Source organism: Heliangelus exortis, chromosome 6 (genome assembly GCF_036169615.1).
Source record: "Heliangelus exortis chromosome 6, bHelExo1.hap1, whole genome shotgun sequence".
NCBI classification, from domain to species: domain Eukaryota; kingdom Metazoa; phylum Chordata; class Aves; order Apodiformes; family Trochilidae; genus Heliangelus; species Heliangelus exortis.
In genome coordinates this window covers 13754409-13776755 of record NC_092427.1, presented here as the reverse complement: position 1 = coordinate 13776755, position 22347 = coordinate 13754409, and the positions used below count along the sequence as shown (strand labels likewise).

Below are 22347 nucleotides of genomic sequence, written 5' to 3'. Positions count from 1 at the left end.
GAAACTTAACAGTTCATTTATTCAGTATTATATTCCAGAGATAAAAAGGGCCTGATCCAGCAACTGGTGTAGATGTCATCAGGTCAAGAAAAATCTGAGTGGTTGTGCTGATTTGCAACAGGAGGACAGAATGGTTGAGGCTGGGGGTCATCTCTGGAGACTCTCTAGTCCAGCCTCCTACTTCAAGCTGTTCTGAAACAGATTTGGGTTGTAAGAACTCCTTAAACAAACAGTGTGGCCTTCACTAAGACATAAAAGCACCATATGCAGGTGTGAAATAAAGGCCCAAAGCAACTATTTTAAAGGGGCTAAAAAAGAAAAATTAATGATCTATTTGATCCATTTACTCTTGCAAGAACCATTGCAACAGCTTAAGCTCTTGGGATAGGGCATGGATGAAGAGTAACACAGGGACCCTACCTGCAGCACTTAGCAGCCCATGCACTCAGTGTGGTGCAAGGGTGGAAATGAACAGGAAAGGCCCCAGCTCTGCACAGCTCCCAGGCTCGGGTCCTCCCACCAGCCTGAATCCTGCATCAAGGAAACACACAAAGCCCCAGGTCTGCAGCCTGGCCTAAGGGTAGTCTGGAAGCCAGGGAATAACTCAGAGCAGGTTGCTCGAGTTAATGGACACAAGTCAACTGGAGTAAAGTCCATTAGAATTCAAACAAGGTTTAAGCCAAGTCTTGCAAGAACCTGTCCAACTTTACTGCATTATGCCCACAGCAAAATGCGATTTGGTAGACTAGAAAATAATATATATATATAAAATGGGGACATTTGGGGCATTTAATAGGAGACTGGATTAGTTACAAACAAGCATGCTGAAGAAAGCAATCTTTGCTTGGTCCTTTGGGAGATACTACATACACTAATAACAGTTCTTTTTCCCCTCCTTTTATTTTGAAAAGTGTCTGACTAAAAATGGAATCACCTTACTCAACAGAACTTTTTCCTGTATAAGTACTTTTTAACTACCAGCATTAATAATGAGAAAAGTATCCTTATTATTACTTTTTTTCCCTCCTGCTCACATTACACCACTACAGTCACTAGTGACTGAAATGGACTGTCTTACCATTTGACAACCAGCCACAAAAGACCAATGAATTTTGTTCCTATTGTACTTGTGATGACAGCTTCTAGGAACAATAAAAGTTAGATTTGGGTAGAGAGAATCTTTATTAGCAATATTGATTCATGAACCAACGAGAACACACCTTGTCTTTCAGCTCCTGGGTTAATACAGCATGGCTGACAGTTAGAGAATAACAACATCTATTTACCAGGAGTGAATCTTATGAGAAAGTCATTGGGACAATGTAATTTCCACAGAGTGCCTTTTTGAAGGGTAACCACTAACTGGTTCCTGAAAGTGGATGATACTAACTACTGAATTTCACGGCTTTAATTAAACTTAAAGAAATCCAGAAAATATCATCAGTAAACAGGCTGAATTTCTGAACTGGAATGAAAAGAGAAAAACAATACTAATAGAACTTCAATTAAAAGAGGTAACAATGTATTGCAATTCACTCTGAAGTGGCAATGGCTTATGAAATAAAGTAGGGGACTTTCTTAAAACTGACAATAGCATTCACAGATATTATTGGGATTTTGGAAAGGATTCTTCAGAAAATGAGATGTAAAATTAATTGGGCAAATGAGCATCTTTGGTAAGAGGGAAACCCAGAATAATTCCCCATGCAGCTATATATAAAAAGAGAGAGTTTGTGTTTGTTTGCTTTGCTTTTTGTTTCCTAATAAAAAGGCAAAAAAATCAGTATATTTAAGCTTCTGTTAAAGAGCTGAAAATGTCCCTGTGCAGAGCAGGGACTCTATAAGACAAGTATTGTAAATGACCAAAAATGAAACCAACAACCAGAAAAGAGTTTAGAGAATAATTCAGACATATTTCCTAGTCTTATTCTAGTTATGAGTCATCAAGGTTCCTGGGACAGAGCAAAACCCATGGTCTTAGCTTCTCCTTCTACTTTTCTGTCACATCCCTACTGAACCCAAATCTCACAGTTAAACCAGATTGTTCATTTTTTTGCTCACAGAAAGCGTTAGTAGGCAACTCAGTTGTACTGACAATGATCATAACAGCACCCATCTGGATGTCCAGCACAGCAGTAGAGAAGTCCAATTTTAAGTGCTTTGTCAAAAAACCTCATTGAACTGGATCCCAGTGTCTCTGAGGGGCCACAAGCACTACTGCAACTCATTAAACTTCTTTATAGTCCAATGTGTTAGAACACATTACAGAGCAACGGCAAATAAATAACTGCTGATTTGACACTGCTTTCAACTGCTGAGCAATTCTGCTTTCCTCAATGTTACAATTAATGCCAGCAGTTAATGCCTTAAGTGGTGGAATTGGAAACTTGACTACAATAAACAAATGCCGTCAAGTTCCAACTTAAGGATATACCCAAACTGCAGCATGGTGTTGGTTCAGCTGTTCCTGTCTCCGGCTGCAATTACGGTTCTGTTGGTCAGAGCAGCAGGGGCATCATTTGTCATCTTAAGGAAGGCTGGAGTGCTGTGAAATTGGGCACTTTGGAAAAATGCAGCTGTAGCAGAACATATGTATAGGCAAGACCATGAAATGAACTGGCTCCAAGCCAGCATGTAAGGAGAAAAACAAGAGAATATAAATGAAAAAAAATAAATTAAAAATCGTAGAATACTGTACTCAGAAGACGCTCCTATTGATGTATCCTGACCAGCTTTAAAGGTCAGGATGACAACAATCTGTCTTATCTGTGGAGCAGCTTAATCAATTTGAAGCTCTTTTTTCTTCACCCTGTTAGCAGTAACTTTACATGTTTCAAATAGATCTTCTATTTACTTTTTGCTGTTTAATTGGTCTCAGATTCCTCTATATCTCTTCTTACAGCTGTAGCAAACAGAAGGATATATACATGAGTGTGTATATACATTCATCCACAGACTATGCTGGATCGAACGTGAACTGCTCAACTATGCTGTGTAGCTGTACTGTCACTAACAGAGATTATTTATTATTCAGCTCAGGAGATGGTTTTCTGCTCCTGGAGCAGAAGGAAGAACTCAGCTGTAGCTTTACCACTCTGGTGAATACTGCAATGGGCAGAGGCTGCAGAATGACAGACATGCAACCACGAGAAGCCAACCAGCCCTTCCTCTTTTTCCAGATGCTGAACAGAACCACATGGAGAGACAGTGCAGAGTGGGGCTGGGAACTCCAGCAGCTCTAGGAAATGCATCAGCACATGCCCACTACCAAGGAGCCAGCCACAAAGCTTTACAGTTTACAGAGGCAGCACCTTCCAGCCCTCTGGGTGAGATCAAGGCATCTTATCCCAGTCCAGCAGAAGATGTCCTGGCCTTGTTCAATAATTTCTTGGCAGCACTGGAGCACAGCTCTTGACTCTTGAAAGGAGCCCTGCTGCCACATCACTTGTAAGGATCATAGCCACAATGAGTATATCAAATCCTTTTCTCTCATTTTCTTTTTTCCCATGAACATACAGTCAATTTTATTTTCATAGTAATCAGTCTTGTGTTTATTCAATCCAATTTTCAGTAATTAAATGAGATCACCACATCTATATGCTTTCTGTATGGTGCAAGAAAACCACCATTGGAGCCATTCAGCCAGCCTACAAGCTTCATGAAGTACAAATCAAGATCTTTACACACAATGTCACTTTGTACCATAGGGCTTTCATCACAGCTGATGGAAGACAAATCTTTCTAGTGGGCTGCATCAAGGCTGTGAATAAAACTCCATCACATATGCCACCATCTTTCCTTCCAAGAGTGAGGCTCCTTCACTGAATGTACCTTCCTCAAGGAAAGTATCACCTACTACAAATCCCGTCTGCTGCTGGTTGGGAGAGATGTAGGCATCTCCCTCCTGTGGTGTTAGTTGGGCAGAAGCAATACAACAGAGGCAGGCAAGTCTCTCTAAGACTGGCAGAGGATTTTGGCAAGGTATAGACTAATATATGTTGTTAGAATTCTCCAACAGCTATGAAAAATATAACATGAGGCCTTCACTTCCATTTAACTGTGTACATCATTTGTCTGCTTTCTTTTCAAGACATAGAGCCCCAGAGGGCCTGGGGTCAGAAGAAACAAAGCTATGCAGAAGATCAGACCCAACACTCCTGTTTTAGAGGAGGTCTCAGACTGGAAAAAATGGAAATCCTTAAGGGACATACAACTTTGAAAAATACATGAGTGCTCCTTCCTCAGGCCTCTTTTTTTCTATCCCTATGCCTGCATGAACATGAGCACCTCCATAATGAAGTTTTCCTATTCAGATTTACATTAAGGAATTAATAAATATAAGTTACACATTTATGGCTGTAATACACTCCTAAGGATTATGCTTTGTTCTCACATTTGAGTGAGGAGCAGAACAAATGCAAAGTCAAACATTACCCTTATGCATACTTCACTATAGAACTGACTGCATAAACAATCAGCAATATGCAACCTCTTGTAGAGAAAAGTGGTAACTTTCTCCCCCCATCTCATCTCAGTATTGCTTTTTTTTCCTCTCACCCTCAGACAAATGACATTTTACAACACTGACACTGTGCTGAGTATATTCTTCAGCTCACATGCAAGTGGTCAAAATAAAGTACAGACGCCCAGAGATTGGAGGCAGCTGTACTATGCTACAAATTCAGAGATACAGAGAACTGATGTGTGTAAAAGAAGCCACCCTATAGTACAGGAAGAAATTAATTTGGTTTTCTTTGGTTATCTTTTCCACATTGTGAGTAAAGGTTTTAACTGTACAGCTTTACTTTTAAATAAAATACATAAATGACTCCTAAACAGCTGGCCTACTTAACACTAATATGTAAACATCTGTTCATATTCGTACATGCAAATAAGTACAACAGCTAGCAAGTCTCTTAGGCTCAGATTAGTCTTTATCAAATCCTCCCAGAAACCACTGGGGTGGAGGCCAACAACTGTGTGAAGGGGGAGGAAAGGAAATTCTTAAGCTTTTTCTGGAGAATTGATCCTTAGAGAGAAGATGGATGATGGAGAATACCAAAAAACTCAACTCCCATGTCTTCTATTTTTCAGTATGTTTGCTTTAATAGAAGTTTTCTTTCCTGTCTCTTTGTGGAGGTTTCCTACTTCATCATGTATTGTAGCAGCTTGCTGTATAAATGTGTCAAACTTTTATTCCCCTTTATTCAAACCATCTTTTCAAAGTCCCAGGGATCCCAAGCCTGCTTCTGGTGAACTAAATGGGATTCTTGACATTGACATGAATGGAAACAGGATTAGGCTGGCTGCATGTCCCATTAGATATGCTATTCTATAGCACCCTCTAAAATTCTGCTGAACTCTCCCTTTGAAGCAAATAAAGCAGGTAAACTCACAGGCCATGAAATGTCACTATTACATTTCAACACTTAAACTGAGGTACCTGATGAATTAGCCATCTTCTTGCCAGGCATCTTAGAAAACTGCAGCTCCCAAGGGATTTCCCCTGGCTGCTACCACTTATTGCAAAGTCAAAGTGAGAAAGCTAAGGTTATTGTTTTGCCTCTGGAATCAAAATATGCTGAGAGAGCATGTTATTCCCCAGACTTACCGGTTTATTGCATTTCTAATTCACACCTAAGGTCACCATATGTCAAGTGAGCATGCACTGTGCTACCATGGCTACTGTCATCATTTTAACTCTAATGCTAAATAGTCCTAGACTGGAACAATACTGTTTTAGAATCAGTGCAATTTAGTGCTTATAGCTGAAGAATGCTCTTCTGATTAAAGATGGAAAGTTAAATGTTCTGGTTCCACCTCTGGGTTTGTCACACTCCAAAATCACACAAGTAAGTCAATCACTTTGACCTTCCTTTTATCCCCTGAAAGAGAAAGAACTAAAATCCCCGAATAAACAAAATAAAAAAGCCATTATAGCAAAAAATGTCTCTTTTGTATTGAGAAAGTTCAGTACGTGAATCAATCTTTGACGGAATTTCATTCAATACGTAAAACTACAGATGAAGTTATAAATCAGTTTCTTGTGGCCTGATATGATTATGCCCCCATGACAATGCTTCCCTCTGTAATGCATTGATGTGAATTTGACCACACAATTGTCATTTCTTGTCTTTTAAGTAGTCTTCCAGTTAAGCAGACATAATTGTCCTTTGGGTGTTGACTTAAATATATTTAAAAATTGAATGCTTTCATCACATTATACCTGGGACACTTTTTCAAAGCTAATTTCTATGTCTGAATTATTCATAATACACTTCAAACAGGCTCTTCTGGATAAGGTAATTGACCTTGTCTGCATGAAGCACCTACTACCTTGCCTTGGGATAATTAAATCTATGATGCGGTCCATTATTTAAAGGTAATGTCTTTTCATTAGGTTAGGCAATATATTATCACTCAACTAGTCACCTAATTCTGCATTTAGCACATTCAAGTTTTCACTGTTTTGTCATAGGTTACACTCACCATAGCAATATCCCACATTAAGTAGCATGGTATAAGTAAGCATTCCTCTTGATAAATGACAGCAGGACTTTAGCAGGGCTTTGAGGCCTAAAATTTCAAGATTTAACTCTCTACTTGCAACTTCAGCTGGATGTGATTTTTTTAATTCAGTGGGTGAAAATAGTAAATTGTGTCTCTTCAGACACAATTGTACAAGTGTACAAGTACGTGTACTCGGGTACAGCTAACAGGTGACAGTAGCTATGCAAATTTACATCCTGTTCAGTGGAAGCACTTATGTGCTGTTGAAAAGTATGATAAAACACATGTATTGAATTCCATGATCTAAACAAGCTGAAGACCTTCTACAGAGTATTCTTTTTCTGTGTAGAGAAACCCTCCATTGGCCTGTGATACAAAAATGTAATCAGCAATGCTGGCTGTTGCCCAGGCTAGCTTTGAACCACTTCAGTCTTCCCTGTAACAGATCATTAGGACTCAATTCCCCACCACATAGTCCCTCAAAAGATGTTGCTCAGTGCAGATGACAGTAACTGACTATTGCTAATTTTTTTTTTTTTTTTTTTTTGCATATGCATGGAGAGAAAACTTCTGGGAGAGAAAGCTAAACAAGGGAGCACCCAAATATCGTTCAGTGCTTGAAGTACCCTGAGCCACTTTGGTGGAATAAAGCAGCTCTGAATCTATTTCAGTCATTCACTGACAAAATGTTCCTGCATGGGTGAACTCTTGAGTGGCAGAGCGATCTGAAGCAGCTCCTGCATCAGTCCCTTTCTTGGCTCTGAAAAATGGCCAGAGACAGTATTGTAATTTATATCACACCACTCCAGTAACCAGGCTTAAAGATGCTTCTCCTCCCCTTTCTAGTCCAGTTGTGCAGGTTGTACCTATCTATTCTGTTAGAGGAACACAGCATCGGCTTTTTCAATCCATCAGTGCCAAAGTGTTTAGATTCTGCAAATACTTCATTAAAAGCTATGGATGAACTTGTTAGCTTCTATACATACCAGACTTTACAGTGTTTCTGTGTTCAGTAGTTTGGTTTACACTGTTTTAACAAAAGATGTGATAACTAAGGAATTAATCCACCAGCTTCCTTGCCTAAGTCAGTACAAATATACTGAATCCAATGGAACTGATCCTGCATATCTTTGAGCTTTGTATTTTTTTCAGTTGAATCATTTGATATTGTAGCTTCTCTCAAGCTGTCCATTAATACAATGTTATGATTATGTTAGCTATTCAAAGCTTTTTAATCATGTTACACAAACACAGTTCAGCCTAAGAATTGTTTATTTTGATTAGATATTGTTTGAGTGTTCACTTAAAATTACGAAGCAAAGTCTTAGAACAGCAATAAAGACAAGGGCATCAAAAAGACTTCAAGATGTTAGAGTGAACACTCCTTCTAAAAACCTTTGGCTGAATTCCTATTTGCATGAATATTCAAGAACAATCTGCTCATGCCTCAGGAACATTTCTGCCAACACAAAAAACTCAGTATTGTGATTCAGAATAACATTAAAAAAAGATTATGAAAATTATCAAAGTAAAATTGAAATGAAATTCCAGTAAGATAGAAAAAAAATAGCTGCCATTTATAATTTTCCATCAGGTAATACAAACTAGCCAAGGAAAGTATTATTCTAAGCAAAATTACCTGCAACTGCCCTGTCTGCAAATCATATTTCATAATGGTCGACTGCTTTCCATTGTGTAACCACAGCTGTGTACTATACATCGATAGCTCCTGTCACTATAATATGATTATGTTTACCCATTAGTTTCTGCTTTTGTGCCACAATCCAGCAACTACAATATTACAGTGGTTCTAATGGTCTGTTTCACTTTGTTCATTTACCTATTAATTTTGGCAATGGCATATTTCATGGAACATAAATTTCATCCTCTGAAAACACGACAACCTGTAGTACAATATGGTCAGACAGATTCTGGAGTTTTGTATGGAAGTAAAATGAAATGTCCAGGGTGGCATTTTGGAAAGAACATACCTCCCTCTGGAGGCATCGGTTCTATCTAAGGTGATTACTTCTGCAGTAGTAGAACGTAATTATTCACTCAATAAAATTCCATCTCTATTAAGCAGGTACTTCTAATGTTCTGCAGATTGACTGGTGGCCCTAGCATGTCTCACAGAGGCAGTAAATGCAACACAATCTCTTTGTCTGAATCCAGAACATAAATCTGCACTGGGAGAGAAGTGACCTAGAAAGCTAGCACTGCTTTTAATCTGAAGGTTCTGGAAAACAGGACCCCAAAATAGAGCCTGAAAAATTCTGGTTGCCTGAGTGACCTTCCCTAGTTCATTGACAGATATTAAAATGGGAAACAATGGACAAAACTGACTTTTCACCAAAAGAGAAAAAGCCATACATAGCTGAAACAGATTATGTCAGGAAATGACCATTCCTAGAATCCCACCTTCTGCTTTTACATTAGTGGTCAGTCATGAAGATTTCTGAGTAACAGCCCCTAAACTTCTGCCATGTAACAAAATAGTTTCTGGTAAAATCTGAGAGCTTGAAATCATGGTGATAGTGGGAGCTAAACAAACACTAGTGTACAGAAAGCCTTTAGCTCTACAGGAAAAAAAAAAAAAGAAAAAAAAGAAAAAAAAAAAGTAACCAGCAGTAATTGTCTTGCACCAGTCCTGACAATGATCCATCTATCCCAACTGGCTAATTACAGTCAGCTTTCATTCTTCCTCCAAACCTATCTGCACATATCTACATAAAAATACAAGAGAGCACTCTATATTAATAGATAATTTTATGGACTGTACTGACCATTTGAATCAGCAGCTAAAAGACAAGTTAAAATAAGTATTTAAATTAAACATATCACGTACGTGATGTTACGTTTTCTTCAGAACCACTTTTCAGATCTCTGTTAATTTTTAAAACATCCCATCACAGACTTGGACTCATCAGTAAAACAAACCTGTCAGAGCTGAATCAGGTTCAGTAATACAAAACTGAGAAAAAGAAACTCCAGAAAGTGTTATCATCTTTTCTTACCAACAAGTGCCAACAATTTTGATGGCATTGAATGAGGCAGCCTGAACAAGAAGAATAAGAACTAGCTACTGATTGCAGACTAAACTACTGGGAGCACTTTTCATGCATTATGAATGTTAATATATCGGAATCACTACATGTTGTAAATTAGACAGGTAATTTTAAACTTTTTTGGCAAACCTAAGATATAGGGAAAGGGGAACATACAGGGCTACTTCAGATAGGTGTAACAGGGGTCATATCAAAAAACAAAGGCACTGTTTCTTAATTACACCGAGTCCCCTATTGTCCTTTACAGAAGAAGACAACATCCTTACTATACAACTACACCCTATACTACAGTAGCAGGTATGACAAGACAACAGGTAGAACAGTTGTATTGGTCACTGTGTAATTCCTGTAGGCAAAAACAGTGGGATGAATTCTAGCATTGAATAAGCATTACTAGAGAAAGGCTCTGAAGACCAGATTATGAACCCCTGCCTGTTGCATCTGGCTGTTTTCAGACCAATACCTCGATTCAAGCCAACATGGCTAAGCTAGTACTTTCAGAATGCATTGCACTCACTTTCAGGTGAGCTGATTTTTTGTCAAGACTTCAACTAAGATAAAAGACAAGGGCTGTCCATATGGCAACTAATTGTCTAATAAAGGAAGCAGGCTGGGGGTTCTCACACCAAATACTGCCTCAGAAAAGCGAAAAAGAAGAGGAAGATGTGAATGCTTGATCGATGTTTGAGAGTGGTGATACTACTTCTGAGTTACAGTTCAGAATCACAGTTTTTTTCCCTAACCTTATTTACCATCCCATTATACCACACCTGCATACCCTATTACTTCCCTTGTAATCGGATAGGTAGATAAAAATTAATGGAATCCTGCTTTCCTTGCTAAATCCATTTAACTGTGTCAATCACTGCACTACGAAAACCAAATGGACCTCTAAGGAAGGATGTGTCCATTCTTCCACCAGCATCAAAAGGGCAAGGCACAACTCACACTTGTAAATGCAACACTTCAGAGCTGTTCCTCTGGGAAGGAACAGTTTTTCAATGGTTCTTTTCTGTGGCTGCACACAAACTTGCCCATTGGTCTTAGGGTTGTACTTTCAAATATATCTAGTGTCCTATACCCGTTTCAGGCAAAATCGTCATCAGTTGCAGTCTGATGCCTCAATTTTCCTCTCTGCTAAACAAGATATGAAAACTAACTTTAAAGGAGGACTGCTCAGATTAATTGGTTAACCTTTCTAAATGCTAGCATAAAAAAAAATAAATAAAAAAGCATTATTGATTTTTGAATTCTGCTCCTGAGAGCAAAGTCGACACTTGCTGCTTTGAGTCCTGAGCAGCTAAGACAGGAACACACCCCTTGGCTAAACAAGTCTCCTCTAAGTCTGAGCCTTTCTGCTATAAAAGAGGTCTTGAACAAATTCAGGCTCAAAATCTTTGTCATTTGTGTTCTCAGTCTTTCTGGCCCAGCAGATAACAAAAATGGATTTGAAAAGGGTTGTTTTCTTCCAGGTCAGCACAACTTTCTAGCTACTTGACAAGTCTCAGTCAAATCTGATTGTCCCTAAAGCAATCTGTGTTGGAGGGAGCTAAATAATTCTCACTTGCTTTAAATGCAGAAGTACAAAACTTTTTTCCCCTCAAAGGTTTGCAGATTTTTTTTTCCAAGCATGCTTGCTTTCACTCTATAATTTGAGATATTTTTACAAAGGAGAGTAGAAGACAGAAGAGATATTTTCATGTTCCCCTTAACATCATATGGTTCACATACAAAAAATGTTGAACTAAATAGCCTTAGGGAAGGCTCTTGCTCTGTTGCTGTTTGAACACAAGCACAGAGTATGATGATAACACAGCCTCTGCTGACCCTCATGGTTTATTTTCCCCTGTGTTCTTCCTTCTTTCCTTCTTTTCCCCTTCTTCCCATTTGCTGTCACACTTTCAAAAATAGTGAATACATTTCCCATAGGCTGTCTTCACAATGTAATGGGGGTAGAATTCCTGGCCTAAAGATGTACATGCAATGAGTCTGAGCATATCTAAGTAAGATTTGAATTCTTTTTCCATTTGCTTACATTTTCTTTTCTCCTAATTACATTATGAAATTAAATTATGCCATTGTTTATTCCATGTATAGTCTCCTAACACCTCTGCTCTCCTGGATAGGTCAGATTAAAGCAAAACCAAAGCATGCGGGCTCTGTCCCATTCACTTGCTCTATCACATCTGATTTTCAGTGAGTACCTTGGCTTTGCATGTACTTTGCACATACTTCCTCAAATCTGTATGAGAGTCAAATGAACCCAACATACACATTAAACTGAGAGAACACATAACCAAATGCTTTGCTGTCCTCAAAGACAATGTTAATAGAAACATAAATTTCTTCACTCACGTGGCATCTTGGTAGAAGAGGTTAGTTGAAAACTCTTCGACTTACTACATTTTCTATTCTCCTGACTCCAAACACATCACTCTCTCCACTGGCCCAAATTTGACTAAGAAATTGGTTTAGTGTCAGTGAGACAGTTTGTGTCTAATGCTGCTCAAGATGCTCAAAGTAGGACAGCTGCACAAAGCAGATAAATGGAAGTGTTATGAGAACACACCCCCTGCTGTGGCTCTAATGAGGGAGAAGGCACACTTTTCTGCTCAGGCAGCAGTCCTGCTTGCTTTCTTGAATGGTGGACAGGTTGCTGTCATAGCTAATGACCCATTAATATAACAAGCCATGGATTAGCTGTTTGGTTCTAATTGCCATTATTTATTTACTGTTAACAATACGCTGAGTAAAAAAGACTATCACTGCACATGATGAAGGGAATGATGGCTGGGATGGCCCGAAAAAATCAAGTTATGTGTAAAAATAGCTTATACAATTGGGTTTCTCAAGTCAGAGGTGTCATTAGGCTATGTTTCTGGCACATGTGTGTCTCATAAAACTATCAATTTCCAAACTCTTACTTGGGCTGCTGAATTCCCTGAACTCAAGCGTTTGTGGTAGAAGCACTTATGCCATCCCATAAGTTTCACAGGCTGACAAACAGATGTGATTAGCTTCACTCCAAACCAGAGGTTCCTTGGGAACAGAAGTCCCAACCTACTGGATTACATCTTGCAGCATCAGTTCGCAGCACTGACCTCCTTACAGCAGTAACAGCTCACAAAATTCCAGATTCCAGGCTCAAATTCTGTTGTCTAGGTTTACATTTCATCTCCCTGTCCTATGTCTTCACTGAAACCCCAATACATGCTTCCTGTATATTGGAAGAAGTACTTTCCATGTCAGGTCTATTCAGGCAAATTACTTTTCTAGGTAGACTATAAAAAAAGAACAAAAGATAATAGAAGTATAATTCCCAAATTAAAAAAAAAATAAAATAGTAATTCAAGGGAGAAAAAAACACAACCACAATTTCCAGTGACAGCAGAAGTATTATAGACTTATTCCACAGGAACAAAAAGGAATTGCCCATGCATGCTCCTTATTCACTACTCCTTAAAAGCACGACACCCTGTGCCTGAAGCAGACACAGATAATGGTGCTCCAGTGCTCACTGAAGGAGTCACAGGAGACTTGAGCCTTTCTGGTGTCACTCCAGAAGTATGCCAGGTAACATTAATCCTGTCCTCTCCTGCAGCAGGGCTCAAGGAGGTAGCACACTTTCCTCCCACTGGGTTAGAAGCCACCCAGTGTATGACTGACCAGGAATTTCTTCCCATGGCTCGGCTTCTTGGCTGCATTGCAATCTCCGAGAAGCGCAACAGGACTAGAGGAGAAGTACTGCAAGCAGCTGCCATTCCTTCTTTGGCAGCTACAGCACACTTTAACTCCCTGCCAGTCAGGAGGGATTGTATATGGCAAGGGAAGTAAAGGGTCAGAAATTGGGATAATGATATTGCCATTACTCACAGGTGCACACATGCTAGATGCCAAGTAAGCAGCCGGCTTTTTCATTCTGCTTAGACCACCTGTATTATAATCTGTTGCACACTGCTAACAATGGAGCATCTTTAAAACCAGCCTCTAAATCTCTCCCTACAAATAAGGGGAATGTTGCATTACTGTGCTGAACTCTGTTCAAAAGTCTCTAAATATGGCACAAGTTATCTAAAATTGTGCTTGTGAGAAGCTGTCAGCACTGACACTTTGGACAGGAGAAACAAGGTGTGGTGGTGGAAACACAGATGGCAAGTCAATCATTCTCAAGAAAGGGTTTCTAATTACCTACAATTAATTACAACACACAATCTACACCTGGCACCTATCCACTACTCCCTTCAATGTGAACCACTTCTTGGGGGCAGATTGCCCTGTTCCATTATTTTGTGCAATGACAAATAGTTTCCTGGTAATGCAATAACAATTTAAAGTTATTTTGTGCAATGACAAATAGTCTCCTGGCAATGCAATAACAACTTAAAGTACCTGTAATGATAAAATTAAAATTATATTTGAAAGGCATAAAATAATAGTGGGCAAAACCCCAATGGTAAAAGACTGCTTGTTACAGGTCTTTTATGTCACCTCATGGTACATCTACGTAAAAAAACTTCATCAGAACTCAGGTTTCACACTTCTTTCTCCATAAAGTTTATATAAAGTGGTTTTATAGCATTTATATAAAGTGGTGTCCCCATTATAGGAAACCTTGGTGCAAACCACACCTCAAAACACCTGTGGGCCATTGCTGATGAATAAAATATTAGAGCTAGTGAAGGTCCAAGGACAATTAAAAGCTCTATAAAAGCACTGGATGAGTGCAGAACTGTGATTCACCACATCCTGCAATGTCAGAACTCAGTACACTGAGTAATACATTAGTTTAAAACACATTAAAAAAAAAAAAAAAAAAAAAAAAAAAAAAAAAGTTCTGTATGCAGCAAGTAAGGAACTCCTGGAGCTTGATTTTCTAGGAGGCTGCAGAAGTAGACAATATAATAAAGTTCAAAAAGCGATTACACGAATTTATAGGCAACAGATCCATGGTAGATACTAAAAGGGATTGGCAATTGTGTAAACTCTAATCCCCTTAACAGAGCAGCTGCTGGTGATAGGAACATGCCAAGGGATGTGCTAAAAATCAGTCTTCATACTCTAAGCTGCACCTCTCCAGCAGCCACTACTGAAGGCAGGACCCTGCAGGTCATATTTTAGCATCTTATGTTCTGACATGACTGGAGATCTCATCTGGAACCAAAGAGAGAGCCTGCACAGATGAAGAGCCCTAGCAACATACAGGGCATAGATCAACCACTACTGAACTGTCTCAGCAGCAGAATTAAATCTCAACTCAGAAATCAGGAGAGGCTCCCTGCTGTGAGGAAGCACTCCATCTTTCCCTCAAATAACAGAGGTATAACATGCAAATACAGTGGTTCACATGTGAGGGCAACCAGGTCTCTGGTGTAAGGGGTCACAGACCTGGAGGCAGCACATGGTACACCTCAGCACCAAGACATAAGTCTAGCTAGGAGGCAGAGGGGAGAAGAAGAGTTGATAACCTTGGTGCAAGTCATATAATATGGAACTGACAGATCCTAAGAGGGACAGGCAGAAAGTTCAGGGAAGAGGTGTGCAGTTTAGGATGGATGTTTGAAATCAGAGCTTGACGTGACATGGCACAGGAATTCTACTGGAAAAAGAAAAAATAAATAAGGCAGGGGGAAAAAACACCACCTGAAGTCATTTCTATTTCTTTGATTTTGCTCCAGGACTGATCTTTTCTCAGTCCTTGCCTACACAAATGTGTTATGAACTTGACAGACTGTCAGCCAAGTATTGTAAAGCAAGCTATCCTGCCACTGATAAAGCTGTCAGTGTGTTAAGTCCTTGATATGGTGGATGTGAGGCAGCTTTCCAAATGTTAAGCCTTTGAGTACACCCACTGCTTCTAGAAAAATGAGCAAATTCAGTCATAGCCAAGGGCCTACTCAGTTAATAGTGTTTTTGTACCTTCAAACATCTTATATGTCAACAGTTTAATTAAACATGCACATGCACACATGCACCTATCCTTGTGCACATACCCTTTTCCTAGGTATTAACTGAGATGCACCACAAAGAAGGGAAATCAGAGTCCCAGGAGTCTTTCTTTTCAGATGCCCAGAATCAAGACAGCACTTTCAGAGGTAGCACACTTCTCTCCTGCTAGCTTGTCTTGGTCTCTGCTTCTAAGGATGAGGAGGTGGTACAGTCTGCAATCTTCTGCTAAGAGTGTGGTTGACTTTCCTAATTAATGCAAACTGCCAGATTTGCTCCAGTTATGTGAGTCTCTCTCCAGCAGGCATGGAGAAGTCCCAAGAGACTTAAAATTATTGGTCATAAATTTTAAGTTTCATTTGTCAGCATCATGAGAAAGCCATTTATTCCTTTAATGAATAGATATCTATTCTGATGTTCACAAATGTCCTGAAAATCTATCTGATGGCAGAGATGTACAAAAATGCAGTTTGGGGCAATTTAATTTTAGTTTTCAAAGACATGCTTGCAGCTAAGCCATAGTATGACAGTGAGAACTGATAAGGCTGTTCCAGACAGCAGGAGGTGGAGATGAGTAAACTCCTTTGCCAACTGCCAGATTGCATGTCTGACACATTGTAGATGTAAATCCAACCAACTCAACAGGGAGACTATGCTGAATCACACCTGCTGGGGATATGCTTGTGTCTTCAGGGCAAGAGGTAGTAGGAAGAGTGGAGAGACTAATTCCTTGATACAAACTGGGACAATTCCATGCAAACCAGGAGTCTCCCTTGGTTTCTCTGAGACAGCTCAAAGTGCCGTGATTGTCCCCTTGGCCAGTCACATCTATTTTTTCTGTTTTTCCCCAGGTCAAAGCCAAAATTGCTATGTAACAAGATACATCTTTGCTGAAGAGTACTGTTATGAATGCAAAAGGAAAAGAAATGTTTTTTTTCTCTATAAAACGTGACAAGGATGTGGGGCTTTGGTGCTACCAGCTGAGATATCCTAATAATGTATTCCATCTCCTTGGGAGAAAAAAAAAAAAGAACAAAGGCCAAAACAAGAGAAAGCTCAGAAATGGATTAGATTCCTTGCAGTAAGGGGAACTTTTATAGCTCTGTCAAGATCAGATGTACCTTTGGGAGATGCCTTTTCATCAAGCATTCACTTCTGGGCTCAGTCCAGAAGTATTAACGAGTAGAGATGCTCACCAGGCTGGATTAGGTCATGTAATGTTTCCTGCTGGCCTACAAATGCAGCCTTGCAATCAATACATGTGCATTGTACATTGACTTCTGAAGGATGAGCTGAAGTGTGGTTCATTAACCATAATTACAGATTATGATGACCTGGCAACTCAGAAAGAACATAGTGCTTCAGGCATCCAAAAGCCTAGGCTGAATTTAAAAAAAAAAACAAGTGTTGACTTTTGTTCTGTTACTCTGGCCCCAAATCAAACTTCCTCCAGCTACTTCTGGGCATAAACAACACAAGTGAGAACCTTCTGCAGTCAGTCCAGCAAAACACCCTGGTAGTTATTCACACTTGTAGCTCATCTTCCAGTTTATGAATGAAAATTCTTTGGAAATCTACGAGACATCAATCGTGTTCAGCACCACTGGCTCTCTAAGCTCTTTGATAATGTAGCAGCAGTTTATCCCAAAATTAGTATCAACTACTACTCCTATTTAAGACCTCAGGGAAAAACTGCCTTTCTATCATTTAAAAACACAATTCTCAGATAAGAACACATTATGATTGTACCTTGTAATTTCAGCAACTCAAACAACTTATTTTTCAGTATGTGCCACATGTTGCCCAAGTTACAGCCTTAGGATATTGAGAAAGTTCAGGATGAAAAATTGAAACTGTAATTAAAAAGCATAAAAAAACCATACAAAAAGAAGAAAAAAGAGGAAAAAATATAGTGTCTACCACATGTGTAGCACTGGATTTCATTTCTTTTTTCTGATTAATCAGCTGGAGTTGTATTAAAGAGTTCAGATCTGTGCAGTTCTTGTGTGGTCAACTGTCAGGCCAAGAGTGGCACTGCAGCAGCTACAAGAATGCAAGCTGGGCTGCTGGACACCATCCCCATGTCCTCTCCATTGAGGAGTCAAGATTCACAACTTTGGTTGTCAGGAATCATCTTAGCCAGTCTGCCAGTTGGTAGATTAATTATCCTGCTTTGGGGCTAAAGCTATGTACTGTCAATTTACAGAAGATTATCACTATTTTTTTTTATATATATGCATCTCACTAGGCAATGTATTTTAACACATTAGGAGCTTCCATTCCAAGATCCCCTTTTAAGGCTTTCAGTGGAATTTCTTCTAACTTACTAAGAAATTCAAGAGATGCCAATAATCAAAGAATCACCAGGACCATGCAGACATTGCAAGTAACCAGATGAGACTCTGAAGACATTCAGAAGTCTGCCCTTAAAGTTATTCATCTCTCTGGATAAGCAAATGTAAAATCTCAAACCTAAGAAATAGTTGAATGAAAGGCAGCCATCCTGAGTAGTCATTGGAAACTTGGTACCACAGAGAGACACAAATTAATCAGACCCTCTTGTTTCTTGTTGCTGGTACATTAAACCAGGGAAAAAACCTTCCCCTTTACCACAAAGGGAAAATTAGTTTTGCTCCAGAAACTGTACTACCAAGCACCTTAGACATCATATTCAGGCATGTGGGACTCAGAAGAGGGTGCAACCCTCTTCTCTAGAAACATTCTAAGAGTCTAGAGCAATCTGGATTCTTTCTATCTTTAATATAGAGTAAAAAACTGTAAAATAATATACACAGCCATTTACCATCAGTTAAACACAGTAGTTTTTAGTAGTTTCTCAGTTTCCATTGTAGAAGCTTTAAGAGCATTAGTACACATGAACTTACAGAGTGGAAGCTCCTCTGCAGACCTCTGACCCTCTTGCAGAGGACAAGCACTGCCCAGTGGCATCCAAGAAAGTGAGACTTTTCACCCTGTTCTGTATTGCTACTATTAATTTTGACTTGGTTTTTTTTTTTTTTTTCCTTTTTTTTCTGATCAGTGACAGTGCTCAGGAAAGATTTGGGATCACAGCACTTACTTGGGGTATTGAGGAGACGTGATCTTCTGCAGTGGTAAGCTGCCTCCTGTTCACAGTACTCTGCACTGCTTATCATGGCTTCGAGCTGCTCTGCACTGCTGTTGTAGTTAAAGGACATGGTGTATGGCTTCTCTGGATCAGCTCCTTGGACCCTGGTCAGCCCTGTGTTGTTATGCTGCACTGAAGTCCAGATCTTATCTTCTGTTAAATGAAAAAGGATTGAATGGGAAGTTAACAGCAGAAAACTTGCAACAGGCAGGGGAAAAAAAAAAAAAAAAAAAAAGGATTGAAATCTAATGTTATACTGCTTCAGAGAGAGCATCAGCAGGACTCTGGACTCTGAAAAAGCCACTTTGTGATGAAGACCAATTACTGGTCAGTGTAGCCCACACCCCTGTTTCTCACTGAACCAGACCAAGCAAACACTACAGAGCCCACCGAGGAAGAGAGAAACAGCAAACTTCCCAGGAACCATGGAAGATCTTCAGCTTCTTCTATTACCAGGTATCTGAAAGGAGTTAGAGCCCTTTCATCTGGAAAGACATACTAATGTGGCACATAGGAGTAACATTTTTTTTTGCAAACAGCTGTACCTGAAAGCACATAACATACAGCACAGAACAGTAGCTGATAAGGTAGCACAAACTCACCAGACACAGGAGCCACAAAGCTAAAACTGAGGAATGTTCTTACTGCCCAGCTAGAAGACAGATCACTCCTTTTACTCAGTTTCCAGATTTTTCTATATGTAACGTGAGTAATGCTCTGCTCAGATGATGGAACAAAGCAACATATGACTTGGCATCTGTAGTTAACTGTAAATGCTGATGCTTTTGCATGCTGGGGAGCTGATTCTCATCTCCTTCATTTGATTTACTGGCAGAGCAAAGGATTTTGAAGGTAAAATCTAGGTTTAAACCCAACCTGAACCATAACAACCCAGCCCATGAGCAGTACTGGGGTAGGCCTAATAAGGAGATCATCACAATTAAAAGCAATTAGCTTAGCAGGGAAGCTGTTTCCCAGCTGGTTCTGGTGCCACAGCAACAAGGACAGCCTGAACAGCCAATGTGCCATACTGACCCAGAGTAAAAGGCAAACTCTTTAATGAGGATTCACAGGACTGAACTCTGCATGTGCTCCATCAGGGGCACATCCAGCAAATTATATACCCAGTAATACCCAGTAAATCTCACTAGGAGTCACATCCAGTAAATTCCCTTCTAATCAAAAACACTGCTTGCCTAGTGATGATACAAGATAGTGACAAGTCCAAATTTTCAGGAAGTAAATTTCAGTTATTTGATGAGGGGAAGTTTTCAATCTCACTTGCAGAAACCTATGGACAGTTACAGAGAAAAGAGGCAAGATCTAGACAAAAGGTTTCTATTCTGTTATTCATGCTTCACCAGGGAGACCCTGGATAATGCTGAACTGGATCCTTTTAAATCAATCTTAAAAACTTTGCATTTAAGTGTTCAGATGGTTTTATCACATTAACTCTTCAAGAGTCTGAGTTCTTGAAGAGCATGAGCTTTCTGGGTACTCCCCAATGTGCTGGCATGATGAGCCCTGTATCTTCCTGGCCACTTCAGTGCACAGCAGTTAAAGTATTTTTCATTGAGCTACAAATATCCCACAGATTACTCCAACAGAAATCTAATAGGTGTATAAAAATCCTAAATGGACTATCTGTGCAAAGACACTCAGAGGATTTAATGGATTGTCATTACGGAGGCATTCAGATGACTGGCAAGTAACAATAACCATCTGGAGACTATTTAAAGAGGTCTGTTCAAGATCTGGCTGAAAGTTAAGGAGAAATTACTCACCCAGTAATGTATGGCATTAATTGTAAGGACAGTTTACACTCAGCAAACCATATATTCCCCTCTCAAAACTCACATAATTTCTGTGATGGTAAACAGAAAGGGTTTGCTCATAGATCTGTAATTCTGGGGTTCTTGCTGAGTCCAGGATTCTGCTTGTGGACCCTTTGAGTTTGAGCTCAAAGAAACACTGCTGTAATGTGTGATACACAAAAGTTAGATTAAAATCACAAGAAGTATAACATTATTATTTCTTGTGAAACTTGTCCCAGTAGTTGTAATCACAGTCAACAACTACAGTACAATACCCTGCACAGTCCTGCACATATATTCCTTCCAACACAATATAATTCAATGACTTAACACACATCTTGTACACCTGAAAGCAGTGATTCTTACCAGCCAGATACTTTCTGTTTTTTCTTGTTTTCTCAAGGACTGACACCAACAGAACAGATTTTTCAGAAGCAGTTGAGGGCAAGCTAACTTTTACTGAAGCTGGCAGAAATTTAACCCTTGCCCACAATGAAAAATCTACTAAACAGCATGAAGTGACTGTAAGTAAAACACAAAACCAGGACACAATGGAACAAAGTCTTTGCTGACATTCCAGATGGGCAGTCATAAGCTCCTCCCCACTGAGAATTATTGATATATATTATTAATATAATTTTGAGATTGCAATAAAATCAATGCTCTCAATGCTCAGGAAGTACAGCAGCCTAGCACTACAGTTTCAGAGTTGGGAACACCACTGTGCTTTCCAGGCTGTGGACTTGCACACCACGAAAGGTGCTGTGCTGGTACCCAAAATAGCCAAAGGCATCAAAACCTACTAATTAGGAGCAACAAAGGATTAATAAAAAAACTTATTAAAAGGAGCATGGCATAAAGCATTCTTCCCGAGAAGTACTGGAAATGTAATTAATTGACATGTTTTAAATGAGGCTGGATAAGACACCAACAAACATAATGTCAGTGATAAGGACTCAGTAAGTAAGTGTAATGCAATGGGTCTTTCTCTTATTTTCCTCTCTGACTGTTCATTAATTTTCAGTGCTCTTTTCATCATTACAGCTGAACTCATCTGTCCCTGTGAAATCTGAACTTTGACATTCCAGAACTTTATTCTGCCATGGGATCTTTCAGAAATAAGAAGCTATCTGCAGATTTTCCATCCTCATGTTTCCAAAAGGAGAGAAAAAGAAATTAGATTTCTTTCTGTATTCAGAGTAATTGTGATTTAGAAAGTATGTAAGGATAGCAGAGAAAGGAAAGAATTCCAGAATACTTTAGACATTTCCTAAACTACCCGACTGATCTGTTACACTTGTTACTTTTACAGATCAGATCTGTGCTTTGCTGATCACTTTAAAGATTCCCTTTATGCTCTATCTTTGAAGTAAACGTAATCATCAGCAAATATATCTCCAAAAATACTTAGGTTTGGCTCACTGATCTACTGAAATTCAGAGCCACCAGCAAGCACACCTCTGAGACTGTAGAAGCAATCACCATTCAAAAGTTTGTTTCTTTTCTCAGTGCACAGTTGGTGTAGAAAGACCACAGAGAAATACATCTTCTGCTATCTTTTTTATTTTCAACAAAGCAAAAAGGAGAAAAAAGAAAAAATGAAAACACAATGAAAGAGGCTTTAAAAGCTTGGAGTCTGAAGGAAGCCTTCAGATTACAAGGGTTGCCCAACACACTGAAGACTCAAGACGAAAGAACTGGTGACAACAATGTTAGAGGAGGAAAAGAAAGAGATTCAACCATTTCAGCCACGCTTATTCCCACTTCCCAGGAAATGAATAAGTACTTCCATTTTAGAAAGAGGGGCATGAGGCATAAAAAGCAAGGTAATGTCCACAAAGTCACACACAACCTGGTAGAAGAATAAGAGATTACATTCACATGG

The 22347-nt window shown here is 39.3% G+C and overlaps 1 protein-coding gene across 1 annotated transcript in view; it reads right to left on the bottom strand.

Annotated features, from left to right (window-relative positions):
* Positions 1–22347, bottom strand: part of CNTNAP5 (contactin associated protein family member 5) — a 264807-nt gene that overhangs the window by 58931 nt on the left and 183529 nt on the right. The window contains exon 13 of the mRNA XM_071746754.1: positions 18601–18801. Within this exon, the coding sequence (XP_071602855.1) occupies positions 18601–18801 (201 nt within the window). The remainder of the gene's footprint in view (positions 1–18600; positions 18802–22347) is intronic.